The sequence below is a fragment of the Schistocerca americana genome, chromosome 2 (genome assembly GCF_021461395.2).
Source record: "Schistocerca americana isolate TAMUIC-IGC-003095 chromosome 2, iqSchAmer2.1, whole genome shotgun sequence".
Classification (NCBI taxonomy): domain Eukaryota; kingdom Metazoa; phylum Arthropoda; class Insecta; order Orthoptera; family Acrididae; genus Schistocerca; species Schistocerca americana.
This window is the reverse complement of record NC_060120.1, coordinates 727,004,094-727,022,843: the sequence shown is the minus strand read 5'-3', so window position 1 is coordinate 727,022,843 and position 18,750 is coordinate 727,004,094. Positions and strand designations below refer to the sequence as shown.

General features: G+C 39.3%; 1 protein-coding gene across 1 annotated transcript in view; it reads left to right on the top strand.

Annotated features, from left to right (window-relative positions):
- LOC124594633 (mucin-17-like) overlaps positions 1-18,750 on the top strand; it is an 89,371-nt gene that overhangs the window by 58,979 nt on the left and 11,642 nt on the right. Inside the window, exons 16-19 of the mRNA XM_047133002.1 lie at positions 3,518-3,783; positions 4,903-5,083; positions 15,971-16,252; positions 16,520-16,664. Coding sequence (XP_046988958.1) covers positions 3,518-3,783; positions 4,903-5,083; positions 15,971-16,252; positions 16,520-16,664 — 874 coding nt within the window. The remainder of the gene's footprint in view (positions 1-3,517; positions 3,784-4,902; positions 5,084-15,970; positions 16,253-16,519; positions 16,665-18,750) is intronic.

The following is an 18,750-nucleotide window of genomic DNA, read 5'->3' as shown; positions in this document are numbered from 1 at the left end:
ATCCCTGACCCCACCGGGAATCGAACCCGGGAACCCGGGCATGGGAAGCGAGAACGCTACCGCACGACCATGAGCTGCGGACTGACGATTCCAAATTTACACAGAACTTTTGTACTACTACTTTTCGATTTCATGCTTGAGAAGCTGGCGCCTATGAATGAAATGTGAAACTATCTCCTAACATAAAGATTTTTGCTATTAGTAGGCCTAATAGGCGATCTGATATTGGTACTTCATGAATTACATTCTGTCATGCTATAGAAATGACCATTTGTGCCAAGTCATTCTCGTTTATTTGGTGTGTGTTACAACTGCTGCAATATTAGAGAGGCCTATTTCATTTCATCTAGCAGACAGTGACAAAATAGACGTAATCAGATTGAAAAATCACACCAGTCTTGGGTACTATTTGTATTCTTCCTCTTTTTTTTTTTTTTTTTTTTTTTTTTTTTTTTTTTTTTTTTTTTTTTTTTTTTTGCAAAATGTACATGTTTGAATTCCCCAGTGCGAAATACAGTGACATGCAATAGAAGAATGCTGTGTGTAGAGGTGTAGCATTGCACTTTTGCATGCTAAAGTCCAAATATAATGTCTTACATTTCCTCAAACATGTGTGTTTTATGTATCAGACTGTTCAGAATGATGTGCACTACAATATGAAGATTTTTTTAAAAGTCGATTTTTTAAATTTTAAGCGTTCTATCTCAAACATTGGGGACAGGGGATTCGGAAATATCATAGATCCGGTTCAGATGCGGAGAGCAGTCTGTGTTGTAATGGGGAGATGGGTAGTCTCCACGTGACCCATATTTATGTTTAGTGATTTTGCCATTTCCTCTTTGTTTACTGCTCTCACGTCAAATGAAAACAAAACGTATTTCTGTGCCGAGAGCTATCAAGTGAATTAAAATACATTCACATAATTATGGAGGGCTAAAATGATATTAGTTTCAGATCTTATTTTGTTTCCACCTTTCTGACAGTCTTATCGTCTTGCAGAACAATGAAGTTATTTTTGTCAGTTTGCTAAAGAGATTTGGTTTTTATTAATCTTTTCCACTGAGACAGTCAATTTATTTGAAACGAAGTGTTTAATCCCACACCTTTGGCTAGTTTCAACTGCTCACTGCATTTCAAGTGCACGTTTTCATCTTCTAGCTTGTATGGCATTATGCCATAATAAAGAACCAAACATGAGATAATACAGTAGTCCAAGAAAATTTACACTGTAAAGCTTAATGTCAGGTCGAGGCCTACTTCATTGGGAATCTGGACATGCGAACGTGCACTATAAGCTGAATTATGCATTGTAATATGGTTCACAAAATTCTGATGCTCTTGGAGTATCCTCTATGTCTTGTTTCTTTTTTGACACAATGTACGATCTTTAAATGTCTTACACATATGTACATATGGGCTTCCTACATCATTGTAGCTGTGCAAGAGCAGTGACACCTGTTATCTGGTGCTCTCTGACAACTGCTGAAACTGATTTCTTAAATCGCAGAGCATTTGACTCTCATTTAAAAATCAACTCTTTGAGGACAAGCCATTTAGAAGAATTTCAAGCCCATAAGATTACATTTGTGTGATGTATCTTAGAGTGTAACATGCGCAAAAGAGTTTAAGATTATATGTGAAAGCTTAGCTTCTCTTGGACCCTCTTAATCTATAGGCAGTGGAGAGCAGGCGTGGTAATTATGATGATTAATAATCACTCACATTCCCGTCACTTACCATGAATACTTTTATTCTTGCAGCATATACACAATGCATGTAGCATCGAGTGCGTACTACAGAGAACTGATCTGGTAAAGATACAGTTGTTCTCACTGCGGTAGGGTAGCGATATTATTTTGGGGTGAGCCAGTGGTTCTTAGTTGCCACAAATCTTAGAGACCAATATTATACGTCAAAACTTTGCTTCAAGCAACACTGTGTATATTAATTTAAACCATTAACTTTTCCTATTTGTGTGTTCACACCACTTAACAGTGATGTTCCTCTTGGCTGACTACATCACGTGTCCTATGCTCTGAACATGCGCTGTCATTGGGTGGCGAGATCACGTGACATGAGCTGTGGCTGGCTTACAAAATGCATTGCAGTCTCAATTTCAGTACTTTGGAAAGTAACATGTGGTGTTTGGTGGAATTCACCTTTATACTTTCGTAATATGAAAATATGCAGTGTACATGTTGCTACACATCAAAGATCTTTCCACAATATGTCTCCCCCCCCCCCCCCCCCCCCTCGAGTTTCGTTTTCTATAGTGCTGAGAAATTCTACACTGGAGTATAAAACCATAGCCATTCAAAGGATTTATAACTTTTACAGTTTTGAGGGGAAAGTATACTGTCATTTAACATGGAAAAAGTGTATTTTCACCCAGGGGAAAATTTATTTTTAACCAGGAAATCTGGGGAAAATCCGGGATTTTTTTTTTTTTTCCTTGTCTGCATAGACGCCCTGGTCAAGTTGTTGGACATACTCAACCATGTCAAGGAAAAATATGTCAATATCGGACACAGCTAATAGCAGAGACTGAAACTGAGGAAGGCAAAAGTGCTTCTATTCACCATATGTTCTCACAAAAGGAACAGTACAGCGGCCAATCTTTATATGTCCTCTTTTTGACTCAGTGCCATCATTAATGACACTTTCAGTGTTCATGATAACATTGTGCTTGGACCATGGAACAGTGGAAATTTTTTGCCTGCTCCTGTGACTATCACATCCTGTTACGTCATGCTTGTAACTGAGTTAGAATACAAGGGATTCAGAAAAATAATGTGGGGTTTTGAGAGGGCAGGGCCTGGCTGTAGCAGTACTGAGCAACATGAAACATTCACCTAGAATGATCAGCTGTTATGAAAGGCACTCTGGAATGTACTGTTGACTGCTTTACGTTTCTCCTAAAGGTCAGAAATGTATTGTGTTGGTTTGAGGAGCATGGGGAACCTCATATGATGCATTAACTCACGAACTCTCTAGATTTCAATAGAATACATTTGAGATGTTACAGAATGCCAGCAGACAGTTTGTAAACCAATGCTTTATAATGTGCAGGAACTGTGTACTCCAAACGATGGCATCTGCTGCCCTATTCCTGTTCTCACATGGCCTGTGTACATCAAGAGTGGCTGACACACTATCAAGATCAAAATGTTTCAGTTCAGCAGGGTGTTTTAATCATTTCATAGTCCTGAAGCTTCACTTCCATGTTGGGGTGTTCAAAAGATAATGATGTTTGTTTGTGTGTATGTGTGTGTGTGTGTGTGTGTGTGTGTGTGTGTGTGTGAGGGAGGGAGGGAGGGAGGGAGAGAGAGAGAGGGAGGGAGAGAGAGAGGGAGGGAGAGAGCAACATATTTACATCTGCAAATTTCACTTTGACAGTGAAGCTTTAAATAGTAACTTAAAAAAGACAAAATAATGCTATTTTTGGTTTTTGGATATCACTGATCCTCACATAATGTCACTTACTTACAAATAATTCCACTGTCTTCATATTTTTCAGGTCCTCTGATAATGTCTGGCATCCAGTATGTGCTGACAATTGGAGTAATGATTGGAGTAATCTAGCTTGTCAGAATCTTGGATATAGCAAAGCTGAATTCACAGAGACCCTTCCTAACTTGTACAATACATCCAAGTCTAACATCAGTTATTATACATTAACAGGCAGAGACACCAGATCAAAACTGACAGTTGCTTTGCAGTCAACAAATGACCAAATGCCATGTGCATCGAACAGCATTCTGGAGATATCATGTGCAGAATTTAGTGAGTATTCTCACACCGGAAAATATTTAAGCAAATATGACATTAATAACATTTAATTTACTGATAGTTAGCATTAATAATTTTAAATGGCATTATCAGGAAGACATAGCTTTGTTTAAGATGTGTCTTGCTTAAAGGAAATTAGTAGTTCTATCTGCCACTGAATAATGTTTTACTAGGTTAGATAGTAAAATTAGTGGTGTGGACTACTGAAGTCAGACAGCATAATATGAAGCACTGTATTCTGAACAAGACAATGATCTATGCCACAACCAGAACCAGTTGTCAGTGAAATGACATTTGTTCTGACATGCAAGACAGTCCCAGATTTTTAAATGATGCAAACACCTGTTAAAATAATATTGGGCCTGGAAAAGTTGATCTTATTGAGGAGTTATTCTATAATGGAAGGAAAAACAGAGGATGCATTCTTCAGATATGGTCTGCATTACACAACCAGAATTATGCCATTAAATCTTTGTAAAATTCTGAGTTATTATATCTTTCTGTGTACATCCTTGTATGGCATTGTAGTACTTGTAGATATATTGGTTGTATAACATCAGTGTTCCTCTTCATGACTTTTAGTAATATTGGTAGAAGGACTTACAATGGCAGTATTTCACTTCAAAATCAGATAGCTTCTTATCAGATAGCTACTTATTCTAAAGGAGACATGTCAGACTGCAGACAGACACAACTAAAAGACACTTACATAAAGCCTGTGACCACAGCCTTCATCAGTAAAAGAGACACACATACCATTCACACATACAAGCAAACACACCTCACGCTCATATGGCTGCCAACTCCAGAATCTAATTAAGTTGCAGACAGGCACAATTAAAAGACAAAAGTGTCTTCTTTACAGTAAGTAGCAATCTGTCTTTTCCTATATTGTTGATATTACTACCTAAATTTCATGGATATTTTACAGGAATCGTGTCTAGCTTTTATAACCGCCACAATAAATTACATCATTACCAGTATTCATTTTGAGAAATGTTGTGTTTATGATTTTCTTGGCATCCGAGCACCTGTCAGTGCCCTAAACCAAATTTTAAAAATGTCAAGTTTTTAATAAAAAACAGTTGATGAATGTCTTTGTGTTCTTGTCAGCTTGTGGCAGTCATGGCCAAGCAGAAGGAATTGCTGCTCGTCTGGTTGGAGGAGATGGAGCAACAAATGGCCAATGGCCCTCAGTAGCACTCTTGTTCCATGCTAAATTGAGGACTAGCTGCACGGCCACAATTATTAGCCCTAAATGGCTTATCTCATCTTACAACTGCATCCATATGAGGTAGTAAGCAGTGACTGGATATAATTTTTATTTAGTTGAATACTATTTTAAACTCTTGGCATGTTTGTAACCATGTTTTTATGCAGAGATGATTCTTATTCTGTTAGCTTGTATACATATGATGAAAAAATTGAGCTATTTTCTTTGACTGATAATAGAATCTCTTCATAAACTACCTTTTTATACCCAAAATTTCACCAAAGTATGTATATGTCACATATATTGCACACATTTATGTCTGAATCTCTGCTGTTCTACTCCGTGTGACACCAAAGAATATGTTAAATTTATCTGTGCTCTTCAGCTGTATGACATGATCTTTGGTCTTGAAACATATTGACAGAAATATTGGCTCAATGCAATACTCATTCTTGTAACCTGATTGAAACAATGAACAGCACAAATAAGAAGGAAATTGCAGTTCATAGTTCATACTTTTAAAGAGTTCCTAGTCAACTAAATCCATGATGATGGTAAATGTTAGCTACAGTTTTAATTTTGAAAACGCTGTCTCTCTTCCACCTCCTTCTACGCACACCCTTCCACTTCCACCTGCCTCTGTCTCTTCCACCTTACACCCTGTTTCTCTTCCACCTGTCTCTCAACACCCTCTTCCTTTTCCACCTGCCCACTACCCTTTCCCCTCTCTATCTTCCAGCAAACTCCTATGCATTCCCTCCTTCCCCTTCTCTCTGTCGACTTGTTCCTCCCCCCCTTTCTGCCCATCTCCTCCTCCCCTCTCTCTGTCCATCTCCTCCTCATGCTCTCTCTGTCCATCTTCTTCTCCCCCTCTCTCTGTCCATCTCTTCCTCTCCCTTCTCTCTGTCCATCTCCTGTGTCACACTGTTTTAAATCCCACCCCCACAGTGCTTCTTTCAATTCAGTTATATGTGTACCAAGTTTGATTAAAATCTGTGTAGTGGTTTAGGATGGTATGTGGAAGATACATACATACATTTTTGTAATATACTAGCTTTTACCCCCAGTTTCACTCACATAAACATAAGCCACATATATGTCTCAGTCTCTGCTGTTTTCTTACACTGTGCGACCCCAGAGAGGATGATGTTAAATTTATGTTTGGTACTCAGCCATGTGCCATGATCTATGGTCTCTAAACATGCTGACAAAAATATTGGCTCATTCTTGGAATCTTGGCGACACACAAAGCAGCATAAATTACAGACAATCTGCACTTCATACTAAAAGTATTCCAAGTCAACTAAATATAGAAAAGAAATACCAAAAGGTACTTTTAGAATATTTTTGCAAGGGTCCTCCTTCTCAACCCCATCCCCCATCCATAGGGGTAGTAGCGGTCTCTTTTACCCACGGTACTTCACCTTCCTCCTCACACCAGCTTCCTTTCCCACCTTCCCACCACCCCTCTCCATCCTCCATCTGCCTCCTACACCTCCCCATCCTCCCTATTCATGTCCTCCTCTCTGCTCTCGTTGACCATCTCTCCCTCCCCTTTCTCTTTGCTCAGCTGTGCCTGTCCACCTGGAACACATTCTGATACTATTCACTCAACATGCTGGTCCTGCAAGGCATCTGAGATATCAGGCGTTGGTGGTGGTGGTTAGTGTTTAACGTCCCGTCGACAACGAGGTCATTAGAGACGGAGCGCAAGCTCGGGTTAGGGAAGGATTGGGAAGGAAATCGGCCGTGCCCTTTCAAAGGAACCATCTCGGCATTTGCCTGAAACGATTTAGGGAAATCACAGAAAACCTAAATCAGGATGGCCGGAGACGGGATTGAACCGTCGTCTTCCCGAATGGATATCAGGTGTTACCAAACCTTTTCACCCCCACTCCATCCCTATGGGAGCTAGAAGGTTACCCTCTACAGACAGACAGACAGACAGACAGACACACACACACACACACACACACACACACACACACACACACACACCTCTGGCAACAAAAATCAGAAACTCAGATTTTGAGATGTGGTATTACAGTACAATAGTCGTATCTGCATTTTTAAAAGCATTACAATAATGTTTTAAGAAGTTTAAACTCAGAAACAACCCACAGTCCTGGAAATTCACAGTACCGGGACCTCTTGTTTTACAAATTGGGCAAAATATATAGATAGTACATAGCTCTTAAAAAGAAAAATGCAAAAGTAAAGCTGTTTCTTTCTTTATTGAAATGACATATGCAAGGCAAATTCGCATTCAGTGATAGAAAGTCTCTGTTAATTTCATCTCTGTTTATTTAGTGCACATAATTGGTGCATGAAGCATACTTGTTTTTTCTCGGCATATTACAGGTACTGCAAATGATCACTTTGTGTGAAATACCAAAAATCAGAACACAGTTAATTTTGTCTGAGACATGTCCCTACATATCTCAGTCAACTTCTCTATGACATGAGATCTGCTATTCTCCAAACAATACATGTTAATGGGTAAAGAAACACAACATCCTGGATGTACTGGCACAAACTGCTGGGTGATAAACTGGGTGATCAGTAAACCAGAGAAAAATCAGACATATCACTATTCCGTGCATACTTCATATAGCATTCTTGTAAAGTACCATTCAGATTTTCATGAAAATTGAGGAGGAAATGGGGAGTAGCTCTGCATTTTCTGTACCGTAGATCCTATCATTATGGTGACTTATCTTCCTGTTCAGGTTGAATGGTGCCTCATCACCAAATCCTAACCTGCCATGACATCTAGACTCTAGAAATAACTACTGTAACAATCTTGTGAAGATTCTGTATCATGTATAAACTGTTGTGTATACACTATTGTGTATGCCATTTCAGTGAAGAACTTACCAACTTTATGTTTGTACCATTCATTTTGAGTATTATCATAGAATTATTATAAGAAGAAATGATGTAAGAAATCTTACTCTCAAGCAAAGAGAAATAACTTGTAATATACTGTTTGCAGCATATGCATCTTTTGTGTAAAATGTGTTCTTGCAGATGCAAATCAGTATGTGAAGCACCTTCATTAAGTAATTCATATGCCAGATTTCATAAATAATAATTTTCAAAATTAGTTACAGAAAATATTTCTAACACTTCTATTATTTGTAAAATTTAATGCAAACATGTATAAAGTATTGCAAAATTTGGAATGCAGATTGGCTGTCTTTTCAAAAAGTTGCAAAATTTGGAATTTTCCTGGTTCCTGTTTAAAATTGTAGATCTGAAGGCAGCAATTTAGTAGTACCATAATAGTAATTCATTATATTTAGTACTGAAATTAGATCTCCAGCTCTCAAAGCTGAGATTCATATATAATGTTCAAATTAGCATTCATTTCCCACATAGAGAACTGATTCCATAGATATGACATCAAATAAAATTACCCTACCCATTCCAGTAACAGTTTCGTCCATTGATGCCTTATTTCTTAATCCTTTTGCAAGACTAATCATTCCAAAATGACATATTCTAGAGAGATATTTAATCTGGTGCATCAGTTAAACTGCATGTCTTCACAGTACGCAAATATAAATACTTTAGCTTTGCAAACATGTAAAACGTGACTGTTTGCTTCTAACAGCCAATCAGATCATGAGGTACCCCACAGATCAGGCTGTAAACTACATTTTGCAAGATAATAAAAATAATATTGAGTAAATACTGAAATAAACATTTCCCATGTTCTTTTGTACCAACAGGAAAATATCTGCATGATGTCACACACACTGTGCTGTGATTGACTAACAGAAGCATATTTGTGTACTATAAAAATAAGTAATTTAATTTATGCACTGCCTTAAATAGCTCTCCAAAATGTGTCATTTTTGGAACAATTTGCTGTGGTAAATTGGCAGGAAAGGTGCTGTCAATGAATAAAGCTGTTACTCGATTCCAAGTTAAAACCAACTAAAGACAGATTCTGTGTTGTGAGAAAAGGAGTATTATGTGATAAACCCATTAGATTTAAAAACCATACAGAAACTAGTACTTTAGGTGAAAGAAACACTGAAACTAACAGGGTTGCATCTTCAAACTAGCCTGCCAACTCCTATGACCACAGAGCCATGCAGGTGCTTGTTCACAGCTCCAGGTTCTTGTTTCAGCCCTAAGATGATAGTGGTGAACTCTGGTGAGATGTCATGGCAAAGAGCCTGTTATGTATATCTAGAATGGCTGATCTCCCTGGCTATTTAATCTGAAGGGGTACAAATTCCTTCATAATTTAGTGGAAGAATAGCTTTGCATGTCAGCAGAATATATTAACATTGCCAAATGCCAGTTGTTCTATTCAAGACAGGTTTTCTTCCACATTCAGATATAGACTCAAAGAGGCTGCTTCCATAATGTAATGAAGAGTTGATGGATTGGCAGCATAATGTCTCAGAAGAGAACTTGAAAGCAATGACAGAGGTTTCCTTTGAAAAAAAAAATCATTAGTGTTTGGTTGCTGTTATTTTTTATTTTATTAGATTTAGGTTTAATGTAAATTTTTCATTTTTCCAATAATTGCAATAAATGTGATCTTTGATATTTATGAATACAGTGTAACTGATACTTACATCTTCATTTTCAATGTAATACTGGGAAAAATTTACATGAAAAATAAATCACTGAAAACTGGCAAAAAAAACCACTTAAAAGTACACACACACACACACACACACATCTCAGTTGGAGATGGGAAGGGGAGAGAGGGATTGACCATAAAATAAAATTGCCTTTCTTGCCCCCTGTTAAGGACTATATATAAAAAAAATACTTCTTAAATTATAGTTGCAACTAATTTTAAACATTCTTCAATTGAAAATAGTCACTGAGTTTAATGAATACAAAATAGATAAAATTATTTTGAGGAATAAGTAAAATAAGCCAGTAACTGACTTGTAAATCATTTCATGAGGCACAGTAACAACAGAAAACAGCATTTACGCTAGTTTTGACTACTATCTTGTTTTCCTGCAGTAGTACACACGTTCACAAACACAACTGAACAGATACCCAAATGCCCACTCCCATGAACATGTCAGACTATTATTGATACTCAATTATTGGAAGCATTTACCTAAGCTACTGGAGGTGGGGTGAGATAGGAAGGGGTAGCGAGAAAGAGGCAGGTCGTTTGACAGATGACTTCGTGGCTGCTATACAAAATGAAAAAAGTACCGAGGGTACTACAAAAAGAGGTGTAGGGAGAAGAAGAGGGGGGGGGGGGGGGGGCACGAACATGAGGAGGGAAGGAAAGAAAGGTGAAGATGAAGGCAGAGAGAGCGAAAGGAGAGAGAAGAAAGAGGGATTGAAAAGTAGGGAGGGAGAGAGAATAGATACATGGGGTAGGAGAGGAAGAGTGTTGGGAGAAGCCTGTGCATGATCTGGACAAAGGAGGAGTAGTGTGGACAGACGAGAGAAGGGAAAAGCCAAGGTGAGGTATTGGGAACAATTTACTGCAGGTTTATCCCATGGGAATTGTGAGAGTGCAGGATGTTTTTGAGAGATAATTCCCATCTGTGTAGTTCAGAGAAACATGTGCTGGTAGGGAGTATCCAAATAGTCTGCAAAGTGAAGCAGCTGTTAAAGTTGTTTGTGCTGTGGTGTGCAGAATGTCAGGCAACTGGATGGTCAAGTTTGTGGTTTGCCATAGTTCAGTGGTGATCATTCTACCAAGTAAACAAATGGTTCCATGTCACCAGAATCAAATTTTCACTCTGCAGCAGAGTGTGCACTGATATGAAACTCCCTGGCAGATTAAAACTGTGTGCCAGAACATGACTCGAAATCAGGACCTTTGCCTATTGCGAGCAAGTGCTCTACCATCTTAGTTATCCAAGCACGACTCATGACCCATCTTCACAGCTTTAACTCCAGCAGTATCTAGTCTCCTACCTTCCAAACTTCACAGAAGCTCTCTTGTAGACCTTGCAGTACTAGCACTCCTGGAATAAAGGATCTTGCAGAGCCATGGCTTAGCCACAGCCTGCTGTTGTTTCCAGGATGAAATTTTCACTCGGCAGAGGAGTGTGCACGGATATGAAACTTCCTGGCAGATTAAAATTGTTTGCCAGACTGAGGCTCGAACTCGAGACCTTAGCCTTTCGCAGGAAAGAGCTCTACCATCTGAGCTACCCAAGCATGACTCACAACCCGTCCTCACAATTTAAATTCTGCCAGTATCTCATCTCATACCTCCCAAACTTTACAGAAGCTCTCCTGCAGAACTTGCAGAAGTAGCACTCCTATACAGCATGGCTGCTTTCACTTTTGACCCTGCGTTTTATTGGGTAGGTAATACCTGTGGCTGGACTGTGTTAGGAGGTGGTGGGTGGATGTACAGGACAGCACTTGCACCTAGGCCATCTACGAGGGAAGAAACATGGAGTGCAGGAGTGGAAGTAGTATTGGAATAGGTTTGAACAATAATATTCTGTAAGTTGGATTGGTAACAGAACACTGCTTTGGAGCATGTGGGTAAGATTTTGGGCAGGATATTCCTCATCTTAGGACACCACATCGGGCAGTCAAAGCCCTGATGGATGGTGTGGTTGAGCTTTTCAAGGCCAGAGTGATACTAGGTGATCAGAGTAGTGCTGGTCAGTAGCTGGTTAACATGTTTACTATTCTCACTGGAGCAGATGGCACGGGAGACACGTTTGTGGATGAGCTACATAGGATACAGCCTGTCAGTAAAGGCTCTCGTAATGTTATCAGCATATTTCAGCAACTCCTGCTTTCCAGTGCACATAAAGTTTCTACAGATGGTGAGGCTGTAAAGAAGAGATTATTTGATACGGAATGGGTCACAGCTGTCAAAATAGAGGTACTACTGGTGGTTGGTGTGCTTGATATGGACAGATGTATTTATGAAGCTATCTGAGAGGTCGAGATCAATATCTAGGAAGGTGGTTCAATGAGTTAAGATGGAGAAGGACCAGATGAAGCAGATTTGGAAATAGTTGTTGAGATTATGGGGGAAAGAGCAAAGGTTGTCCTTGCCATGAATCCAGATCATGAAAATGTCATCACTGAATCTAAACCACACAAGAGGTTTTCAATGCTGCCTGGATTGGAAGGATTCCTCCAGATGGGAAACGATGGTGCCATGTGAGTACCCATGGCAGTACCATGGATTTGTTTTTAGATTTGGCCTTTGAATATGAAATAATTATAAGTCAGGATGTGGTTGGTTAGGAGGATTAGGAAAGATATAATGGGTTTGGTATTCAGAGAACCCTGGGAAAGTCAGCATTGTGGCCATGAGCATGTGGGATGTTGGTGTGTAAGGATGTTGCATACACAGTGACCACCAAGGATTCTGATGGCAACAGGACTGGAACTGTGGAGGAAGTACACAGTGTGTTGGATGTAGGATGGGAGGCTATGGATAACAGTTTGGAGGTGTTGGTCAATGAAGTTAGAGGTTCATTCTGGTTCATTCTGTGGTAGTGAAATCCTTATACACCAACATCCTCCTGCTACCAAACCCACCACCTCTTTCCTAATCCTCCTAGCCAACCATATCTCGATCCAGAATTATTTCACTTTTGAAGGCCAAATCTACAAACAAAATCAGTACTGCCACAGGCACTCAGATGGCATTATCCTATGATAACTTATTTAAGGACCATCTGGAGGAATCCTTCATATCCAGTCAACATCTAAAACCTCGTGTCTGGTTCAGTCTCATCTATGACATTTTCATGATCTGGACTCATGGTAAGGCAAACCTTTGATCTTTTCTTCATAACTTCAGCACCTTTTCCCAAACCTGCTTCGCCTGGTCCATTTCCACTCATCAAGCCACCTTTCTAGGTGTTGGTGTTAACCTCTCAGATGGCTCCATTAATATGTATGTCCATATCAAGAGCACCAACCACCAGCAGTGCCTCCACTTTGACAGCTTGACCCATTCCACGTCAAAAAGTCTCTTCCTTACAGCCTCACTGTCTGTGGACACCGCATGTGCAATGATAAGCAGGAATCATTGAAATATACAGTTAACCTTACCAGAACCTTTACTAAAAGGCAATATCCTATCCAATCCATCCACAAACATGTCTCCCATGCCATCTACTTCTCTGACAACAATAAGCCTGTTAACCAGCCACAGACCAGCACCCCTCTGATCACCCATTGTCACCCTGGTCTTGAAAGGTCAACTGCATCTTCCACCAGAGCTTTGACTTCTTTATGTCGTGTCCTGAGATGAGGAATATCCTACTCAAAATACTACCCACATCATCCAAAGTAGTGTTCCACTGCCCACCCAACACACAGAATAGCCTATTCCCTTTTCCAATCCTACTCCCAATACTACAACCCACAGGTTGTTTCCTCTTGGTTGGGACAGCTGCAAGACCTGTCCCATACACCCACTCACCCACCACCTCCTACTGCAGTCCAGTCACAGGCATTTCCTACCCAATATAAGACTGAGCCATGAGCGAAAGCAGCCATGTTATTGATCTGCGATGCTCCAATTGCTGTACAACATTCTATGTGACCATGACAAGTAACCAACTGTCTGTTTGCATGAATGGTCACCAACAACCTGTGGCAAACTGCCAGCTTGACTATCCAGTTACCATGCATGTTGCACATGGCAAACTGCCGACTATCCAGTTTCCGAGCACATCAAGACACAGATGACTTCAACAGCTGCTTCACTATGCTGGCCATTCGGATGCTCCCTACTAGCACAAGTTTCTCTGGACTGCACAGATTGGCATTATCTCATGAATACTCCATGCACTCTCACAGTTCCCATGGGCAAAACCTCCACTAACTTTTTCCCAATGTGTCACCTTGCCTTTACCCTTCTCTCTTCTATCCATACCACTCCTCCTCCATCCAGATCATGCCCTGCTTTCTCCCACCACTCTCCCCCCCCCCCCCCCCCCATGTGGACTCTCTCTCATGCCCCCTTTTCAGCCCCTCACCCTTCTCTCTCCCCTCCGTTTCTCTCCTTTTCCCCCTCCCCTTTATTTTTACCCCTCTCAGTTCCCCTCTCCACGTCTTCCTCATGCTGCATCTCATTTTGTTGTACTCTCTATATGTTTTCCACATTACTGTGCAGCTACAAAAACATTTGTCCAAAGACCTGCCTCTTTCCTATTAGCTCCTCCATGCATCCTTCCTTACCCCCTCCCCACCTTGGCGATGGGTGTGTATGTTTGGGTGGTTATGTATGTGAAAGTGTGTCCAATTGCAGCAAAAAGAGCCAGTGTTCAAAAGATAGTGTGAATGCTGTTTGGTGTTATGTGTTACTGTGCTCCCTGTGTCAGTCCAGTAAATGTATTTTACATATTACTCCATCCAGTAATTTCCATTATTGTTATGAAATTATTTTAACATGTTCATTGTATATTAAGTGTGCCAGGCTTGGGCCTTGATTCTTCATTCTGTTTTTTGATCTGTGTCACAGAACTTAACAACATGAAAAATGTTAAGGATGTGTAATTATGTGATGTGGTGTGGCTGAACTGTGTTATTGAAACAATTAGAATATTTACTCTTTTAGAGAATTACTCCTTACTGCAACATTCATTCATTCACACATTTTGTTCCATAAATTCCATTATGATGCATATCCTTCATGAATGTGAGATGAATCATGATATACACTAATAGGCAGAAGCATCAACTGCAAAGTACGCCAATAATAAATTATGACTAGTGCTGACCTATTTGTACAGATATGTATGGGGACTATACTCTATTCATCATAAGAATGAACCTGACGTAAACAAACACAAACTCCATGATTGGTCAGAAGCCGGAACACATGTACACTGGTGTTGTTACACGCTTTTAAGCAGATCCTACTTATGTATTAGGTACCTTATTACTGAGTTACGTTAAATGAAAGTTTAAGATATTCTAATGTTTGTAATTAGAATGCTATGTTAGGTGAGAATGAGAGCATTTTATGCCTTCCATTTGGTCACCTAAGAAGCAAGAGGTAGTGCTAGAGTTTTACTGCATATTATTTCATTCTCTTTAAGAAATTAAATGGCATTCGAAGCTATACTGTTTCTTCACTCTTCTCTTTTTAAGTCTGAACTGCAACTACTCACATCACTGAAGCTTAGTTGGATCAGCTGGCTGGCCAGTGCTGTCCAAGTTAAATGTGCCAGTAAAGCTGTTGTCCCCCATTATCGCTCAGTCTGTGTGCATGTAACACAACATAAAATGCATCCTTATGATCATACTTGACTGTACTGGATACAGTTTGTTTGACTTCTGCTTCACGTGAAATGAGATCCAATGAGATTCAGGCAAACACAGAAGAATACAGGTTGTAATGTTTACGTCAGGTGTATTCTTGTGATGAACACAGTATAGCTCTAATTTATATTATAGATATTTATTTTCCATTGCCACAATTATTTTAAAAACTTGATATTATACAGAAATTTATATACCTTATACAGATCTAATTTGAAAAATTGAGGTTACAGTTTCTGAATGTGGGAGGAAGAGTCTTTAAAATCTCTACGTGTTTAGTCAGATGTCATCAATTTACCTTATAATGTGCTTGATAAACAGTGGAATATTAAATTAAATGAAGTGCAGTTTTTTCAGCTTTGAGGCATATTTTCATCTGAGGTTTTCTTTATTGTTGTTAGTTCATGTTGGCTGCTTGTGTCTATTGGCATCCATGTGAACAATGTAGGATTAATAATGACCAGCATTGTTAAACATGAGTTACATTATACTGTATTGTTCTCACTGTGGTAGTCAAGGCTATAGGCAATTGCAACCATTTATCTCTCTCTCTCTCTCAAACCCAAGCTAATTTATTATTTCATTGTGCATGGAAACAGGAAATTCTTGCCTGAAATTTAACATCTTGGTCAGTCATAAGTACACACATTTGTTTTTGTATGTCTTAAAAATATAAAAACTATCTGATGATTTTCATCCATATTTTCTTTTCAGGGACAAAGATATGAAGCCTGATAACTGGGCTGCATTTGCTGGTGGTTCAATGTTTGACAATGAAAAGCCAGACACACAGATTCGAGAAGTTCTTTCCATAGTGGCCCACCCACAAGTAAAATTTAACCAATTTTTGTACAATAATGATATTGCTCTTGTGGAGCTCTCAAAGCCACTGTTGTTTACAAGATATGTAGGAGCTGCCTGTCTACCTGCCAAGGAGATTGAACCTCGGCAACTTTGTGTCACAGCAGGATGGGGTTATACATCACCTGGTGGTAAGTTGTTTGTGAAGTCATACAAATGTCAGGGCTACCCTCTGAGGCATTTTTACTGTTTTCCCTCTATAAACTGAACTTCAGTATCTGTATCTGCATTCCTAGGATATAGTGCAGCTTATGTATGGGTATGTTTACATTTCATGTTTTTTGGCAAGAATTAGATTTTATCTGGTCTTGAGAGTTCTTAATTAATGTTTAGAAAACTATATTTGCCTCAATCTGAGAATGTTTCCTTCTACTTACATAAAATAACTACTTTCTGTTGCAGTAATAAATATTACCAGTACTTGCACTATCTACCAGTGCCAACAATAGATCTGAAGGAATGTAATTCTACAAAACATTATGCTGGATTCATCACTGAGAATGAAATTTGTGCAGGGTTCACAGATGCTGAAAAGTCTCCTTGTTATGTAAGTACATTCAAAGACACACCTCTGCATAACAGGCAACTTTTTTCCCACAGTTCAATTGCAGTATATCACTTTAAGTAAGTATTGTGGGAAGTGGAGAGTGCAAGCATGACCACCACAGGTTGAGAGCTGTGTGTGTGTGTGGGGGGGGGGGGGGGGGGGGGGGGGGGGGGGAGCCTCACCTGCCGCCCGCAGTGTTGCCACTTTAACTTGTAGTTCATGCTTCCACAAAAGCAAAAGTCACACATTGAGATAAAAATTGCTTAAATGTTGTTTGTAATCAAAACTGAAATTGTCTTATGTATTGACATTTTAATAAAGCTCCTAACTCCAACAATTACATACACTTATCACCAAGAAAAGAAGCACTATGAAATAAAGTGAACAATGCAATCAACAATGACTACCTCACACACTACTATTAGTTGGGTAAAGTTGTCTGCAACTAAAAGCAAATGACTACCACCTAAAGCCTACCAACATACATGAAATTCTACCAGTTCAGGATTATCAATATTTGGGAACTGAGTGGCCAATTTAAAGTTAACACACCGTACTGGAATCCCTTGCATTAACTGAATAAATATCTTGTACTTTTGTTTTCAACTGTTTTCCTTATTCCAAGATAAATGATACAATTTCTGGAAAATATTATACTTACACCTTGTGGAAAACAATATTCCCAAAATAAATGATTCTACAAAATCAAAACTGTATAAAATTAAATAATTGTTTCTAAGTGACAAAAACCAGGTTTTAAATTGTAAGACATTTCCAGGGGCAGATGTGGACTCTGACCACAATCTATTGGTTATGAACTGTAGATTAAAACTGAAGAAATTGCAAAAATGTGGGAATTTAAGGAGATGGGGCCTGGATAAACTGACTAAACCGGAGGTTGTACAGAGTTTCAGGGAGAGCATAAGGGAACAATTGACAGGAATGGGGGAAAGAAATACAGTAGAAGACGAGTGGGTAGCTCTGAGGGATGAAGTAGTGAAGGCAGCAGAGGACCAAGTAGGTAAAAAGATGAGGGCTAGTAGAAATCCTTGGGTAACAGAAGAAATATTGAATTTAATTGATGAAAGGAGAAAATACAAAAATGCAGTAAATGAAGCAGGCAAAAAGGAATACAAACATCTCAAAAATGAGATCGACAGGAAGTGCAAAATGGCTAAGCAAGCATGGCTAGAGGACAAATGTAAGCATGTGGAGGCTTATCTCACTAGGGGTAAGATAGATACAACCTACAGGAAAATTAAAGAGACCTTTGGAGAAAAGAGAGCCACCTGTATGAATATCAAGAGCTCCAATGGAAACCCAGTTCTAAGCAAAGAGGGGAAAGCAGAAAGGTGGAAGGAGTATATAGAGGGTATATACAAGGGTGATGTACTTGAGGACAATATTATGGAAATGGAAGACTATGTAGATGAAGATGAAATGGGAGATACGATACTACGTGAAGAGTTTGACAGAGCACTGAAAGACCTGAGTCGAAATAAGGCCCCAAGAGTAGACAACATTCCATTATAACTACTGACGGCCTTGGGAGAGCCAGTGCTGACAAAACTCTACCATCTGGTGAGCAAGATATATGAGACAGGCGAAATACCCTCAGACTTCAAGAAGAATATAATAATTCCAACCCCAAAGAAAGCAGGTGTTGACAGATGTGAAAATTACCGAACTATCACTTTAATAAGTCACAGCTGCAAAATAATAACGCGAATTCTTTACAGACGAATGGAAAAATTGGTACAAGCCGACCTCGGTGAAGATTAGTTTGGATTCCGTAGAAATGTTGGAACACGTGAGGCAATACTGACCTTTCGACCTATCTTAGAAGAAAGATTAAGGAAAGGCAAACCTACGTTTCTAGCATTTGTAGACTTAGAGAAAGCTTTTGACAATGTTGACTGGAATACTCTCTTTCAAATTCTAAAGGTGGCTGGGGTAAAATACAGGGAGCGAAAGGCTATTTACAATTTGTACAGAAACCAGATGGCAGTTATAAGAGTCAATGGGCATGAAAGGGAAGCAGTGGTTGGGAAGGGAGTGAGACAGGGTTGTAGCCTCTCCCCAATGT